The sequence below is a fragment of the Limulus polyphemus genome, unplaced genomic scaffold, assembly GCF_000517525.1.
Source record: "Limulus polyphemus unplaced genomic scaffold, Limulus_polyphemus-2.1.2 Scaffold1428, whole genome shotgun sequence".
In the NCBI taxonomy this organism is placed as follows: Eukaryota; Metazoa; Arthropoda; class Merostomata; order Xiphosura; family Limulidae; genus Limulus; species Limulus polyphemus.
Genome location: NW_013667038.1, coordinates 163,983 through 169,409, shown reverse-complemented (window position 1 = coordinate 169,409; position 5,427 = coordinate 163,983). Strand labels below are relative to the sequence as shown.

The 5,427-nt window shown below is 30.7% G+C and overlaps 1 protein-coding gene across 3 annotated transcripts; it reads left to right on the top strand.

Moving 5' to 3' along the window:
• The first annotated feature begins 248 nt into the window (after positions 1-248).
• Positions 249-5,421, top strand: LOC106463511. Of its 3 annotated transcripts, none has more exons than XM_022391037.1 (4): positions 249-294; positions 3,246-3,372; positions 4,091-4,178; positions 4,443-5,421. In XM_022391037.1, the coding sequence occupies exons 2-4, from the start codon at positions 3,253-3,255 to the stop codon at positions 5,360-5,362; spliced, it is 1,128 nt and encodes a 375-aa protein (XP_022246745.1). In that variant the 5' UTR covers positions 249-294; positions 3,246-3,252; the 3' UTR covers positions 5,363-5,421. The 3 variants fall into 3 exon arrangements, with proteins under 3 accessions (XP_022246745.1, XP_022246743.1, XP_022246744.1); XM_022391035.1 differs by having other exon boundaries at positions 282-434; positions 3,245-3,372; XM_022391036.1 differs by lacking the exon at positions 249-294 and adding an exon at positions 872-972.
• The last annotated feature ends 6 nt before the right edge of the window (positions 5,422-5,427 follow it).

The following is a 5,427-nucleotide window of genomic DNA, read 5'->3' as shown; positions in this document are numbered from 1 at the left end:
AGAATTTACGGAAATTAACTAACGAACGGAGGCGTAACATTATTATCAATCTTATATATATATACACACACACTATTATTATTTCAAAAGTGCATTCAGTTATTATTAGTAATGTTTTTATTTGTTAGATATATAGTTATCTATCTTTATATATATATATATACACACGTGCACATGTTTCTATTATTTAATATTTAATAACATACGGTGTCAGAAACTTTTTTGTTTCTCCAATATACGTGCCATATTATACGAACACCTCAGCCACGAAATAAGCTTGTCAAACCTAAAAGGGTAAGGCTGGTGTACGCGGATGGGTTATGCCATGTGGATTAGGATTTTTTACTTTTAGTCGATTCCACATTAGGCTGCTGTACTATAAAATGTGATTGGTAGTAAGGTTGAAGTCAGTTCAATATGCTGTAAAGCTTGAGGTATTGTTTTAATTTTTTAAAATACATCTATCTAAAATGTTCTTATAGTAACGTTTTTAAGTTAAATTTTCATTCTCGCTAAATTTCGCGTTTTAAGATTCAACATTTTGGGTAATTGAAGTATTTATAATTTCATTTGTGTTTGTGAATTAATTATATTATTATATTTATACGTAACTTCGTAAGTCAAGAAGTTGAGTTCAATCTCTTCTGATACAATTTTCAACACTATTCATTACTTCATGCACCACCAAAAAAAGAATGCTCCTGGTACCATTAACTTAACTGTCAACGCACTATCGTATCCTAGGCTATAGTATAAGTAACAATTCCGGTCTTATTCTCTTCGCCCCCCTCACTTTTCAAAGCTTTTTTTTTTTTTTTTTTTTTATCCCAAATGTACATTTATTGTCTTCTTTCTTTCTTTTATTGACTTCTACGATGGGATACTGGGAAGATAAGAGTTGTCCAAACAGGATATTATAAGGAAATTAAGGGTATTTGAAGAAAAGGCTGGCTACAAATGTAAAGATTAACAGTAAGAATTTCTTTAAATATTCTAACTGTAAGCAAGATTTTAGAATAAAAGTTGGGCGTTTTTGAAGATTTTTAAAGGAGACTCGTGTATTTCTAATAATTAAGGTGGATGGATTATTAAATTATATTTTTCTTCAATTTTTTACTAACAAAAGATTTGGCCTATTCCTCATTCAAAACAGTTGTTAGATGGAAACAGGATGATCACATTAAATTTGAGATTGTTAATGAAAAGATTATGAAACTTAAATAATGATAAATCTTTTGAGAAAGTTAGTATTTCTTTTGAAATACTAGGTTTTTAGGAGGTTGAGGATTGGATACGTGAACCACTTGCTACTATTTTGTGAATATTTGAAAAATGGGAAGGTGCAAGGGATTAAAAGTTGGATAATGTTTTTTTTTTTCTTTTAAGGGAGGTAAGAGGTAATAAAATATTTCTGGGTAATTATAAGCTTGTTAGTCTTGCATAAATGATTGGGAAGTGTTTGGTAAAACTAAAATATACTTTGCAAAGTTATTTTAAAATGTTTAAAATTTTGGATAGTCAACATTGCTTTACTAGGGAAAAATCTTGTCTGATAATATTTTGACATTCATTGAAAATGCTATTACTTGTGTAAGGAGTATTGATTTGATATATCTAGATTTTTAAAACGTATTTGATAAGATACCAAATAAAAAAAGGTTTCTTAATTCAGCTACGAAGGTGTGGGGGATAAGTTGACTCCTTGGATAGAAAAGTGGCTGGATGGAATAAAGCATGGCATTGTTAGCACTGGATATATCCAGTTAAACTGGATGAATGTTACAAGTGCAGTACCTCGGGGCTCATTGTTAGAACTTGTGCTTTTTACGTTAAGGGAGATGGTCAATAAATTTCTTAAATTAGCTGATAATATTAAGGTCTTTATTGTTGCTGGCTGTAAAGATGCTACTTCTTTACAAAAGAATCTGTATTATTTAGTGAGTTTTTAGTGAATAAATGGGCTTTAATAATAATAGATAGAAGGTAATGTGGTAATGCATGTATGTTATCATAATTTAAATATAATTTTAATAGAAATATCCTTAACGGTGTTTCAGAAGAAAAAGATCTTTGCATCTTATTTGTCAGTCTTGTGAGCTATCCAAGTAGTGTTCTGTTACTACTGTTAAGACAAATAAGATTTTAACTACAGAAACATTTAACATAAACCTGAAGAGATAATAAATTTTGTGTGGGTCACTATTTAACATTTCTTGGAGTATTGTGTTCAGTCTTGGGCTTCTTAGTCCTTGACATTGAATTCAGTTATTTGTCATTAGACAGTATTTGGCCTGTTATATTTTTAAAGACTGTAATGTTTCAAGAATTGGAAGAGTGTTTATAATAATAATAGTATTTCTACCACACTATATTTGCCACATCAATTACCAATGAGTTGTTTCATTCAATCCAGAGCTATTCAAGTCAACTAAAATCCAACAAAAGCAGTTGTTGGCAATGGATATGGTGAATACAGTATAATTTGGGAAAACAATTTGTTGTGTATATTCTCCTAATGCTTAAATTTTTAAGGGACTAGGTGAAGAATGTATTGTGCCTATTATATACTTGTAATATCTTGTACTGAGAGTAATTATAATCATGCTCTGTCTACTTGGAGAAGATGTTCACACTATAATGAAAACATTGGATTATCAAAGAGGGTTCAAAGTACTGGTACTATAATGATACCTGGGATAGGTTATCATACAAGAATAGATTAAAAAAAAAAAAAATTCTGAAAGTGTTGGACATCTGATTGATGTAATTGAAGATTGTTAAGGGAATTGATGATGTCATTGCATCATCTGTTGATGGGACAGTCAGGTTACCATTGGCCCTCTTGTTGTTAAATGTTGATAATTTTTTACTCTCTATAACCAGTCTGCTTGCTCATTAATTGTATAATTTCAGTTAAATTTATTTCAGTTTATAAATTAAATTGTACATGAATCTAATGCCAAAGCCCAATTATTAACTAATAAAATGTACACCATGTTTTAAGATGTACGTAACTAATTGTCAACTTAAATAACTTGGTAATGTATTAAATTAAGGTAATACTTGTCATTAATTCTTTATTGGGATCTAACATTTAATAACTGGTATCCCATAACCTAATACTACTATTCTTATTACAAACACTAATGTAAGACCTAACAGTCTAGTATTAATTTTAATGTTGTAGATTTAGGCTTTCGTATACATGCATCTACATTATTTACTTCTTTCTTCTCTCTCAATAGTAACACTATGGCCATAAAGAAACTGGATTATTCACAGCGATCACTTGCCTTCATTTCTTTGGCTCTTGGGTTTCTTGTGATTTGGACAGCAGTTTTAGCAGGTGTCTTGGTGTCTCAAACCCTTAAAGTATGTTCTATTTTAAGTTGAACATGTTAATTAATTATTTTTATCTCTGGCTAAAGCTTTGTGTCTGGCAATTTTATTTTAGATATATTATTGAAAATAAAGACTTGGTGTACTGTTAAAATTGTCAATTTGTGTGCATCAATTGAGTTTCATCTTTAATTCCTAAGGGCGGGAGAATATTAGTATATTAATGTTAACGATGAACAAGTGGTCAATGAGACCATCTTAAAGTGGTACAGTTAAAGCCATCTATGGTAGCAAGAAAATATATAATTAAAAGCACGGTAAATAATTCTCACCATAAATTGGTAAGTTATACTCTGATTACCAGCTAGCAATTACTTATAGTTCATGGTTACCGTTCAACTGAAAATCAAAATGTCATGTGTTAGACAACAAGAGAAGTCACTGAAACTCAAACTTGTGCAAAATTTCATTTTCAGGATTATAAGTTCTTTTACAAAAGTAACATGTTTATTATGTCAAAGCTTATCTAAAGCACTGCTTAATGTATTTTTATTTTATAAATATTATTATTATAAACCTTAGTTTTTGTAATTATTATTTTTATATACATTTTAAAACCTTGTTCTTATTATTAAAGTTGCTACAAATAACTAAACTGTGTGTTATTTTTTTTTTTTGTTTTTTTTTTTTTTTTGTCTTGCTAGTTCATAAGTAAATATTTGAAAATAATACATTTATTATTACTTTTTAGGAAGAAGGAATTGCAAAACAGACTAACGGTTTATTTATTATACATGAAGATATTGGAAAAATTTCCTTTGCACTTGGACGTGAATTAGGTAAATGACTATTATGTAGAAAAGACTTATCCTTTTGGAAAAATTTACATCAATATTTGATAACATTTTTTTTTCATAATACAAACTGTGAACTATTTTTCCTCTTCTTCTCCCCCCCCTCCTTTATGTAAGTTGTTAGTGTGTTTTTTTTGTTTTTTTTAAACTACTTTTAAAAGTTATATTTTAAAAGGCAAAATATTTATTTTGAAACATAACCTGAAACATCCTTTATTTCTCCAACTGACTGTAATGTTATCTGAATAGTGTCTACTGTAAATTTGCTGTTATCACAAGGCTCCAAAGAACGAGAAAGTAAGAAGGACTTGCATGATGTTACTTGGAAGATAACTGACAATGTATTAAGAAATGTTCAAGAAAGAAGTACTGACTACGTGGTTGTTTCTGTGTCCCAGTTGCTTGATCAGGTACAAGTAAAATTGAAGAAGTTTAGAAGTACTTTGACATCAGAATCCAATCCTTATGAACTTGTGAAATTTTATCAAAGTGTAAGCAGCATGCTCTTGAACCAGTGTTTCACACTAGATAACAAAAATAAATTACCAGTGCCCAGTCTGTCATACACTCTTTTCATCCAGGGAATGTCTCAAAGATTTGGAGAGCTAGGGTTAGGCATAATTTATATGAAGTCAGATTTGCCTTTCAACAAAACTGAATATTTGGCATTACGAGCAGGCAGTACTCAACTCCTGAGCATGTCCTTCCACTTCCTTCCAAGGGCAAGAGCCAAGTGGGTGGAACTTCATCAACAGGAGCCTAGTGTATATCAGGTTATGGAGTTAGTGGCTGAAGACATCTTTGTAGGGGGACAACTGCGAGGAAGAAAAGAACTATCAAAGGCCTACCTTGATAGTGTGACAGAAGAATTAGCAATGTTGCTCTTAACCAAAGAAGTCTTAAACACAACATTGGTATCAACTATCGAAAGGCTTACTCAGAGTACTCGCAATACCTTAGCCTTCCATATGTCTATTTGTGTTGTTGCAGTGGTAGCTGTTATATTGTGTCTTATCATTAGCATTTGTGCCTTCTTCAGGTACGTTGGCCAAAGTGAGGTGAACTTTATTAAGTTTAGAAATACCTCAAATGCTGGCTGTACTGAAACTCGAGATAGAGTTCAAATTATATCTGATTATGATGTTTTTAAACCTCAGGGTCATCTGTAGGACATTATATTAAAATTTATACTTAAAAGTAGACTAGGGAATCTCTGTGTATGCACCTTGCTTTT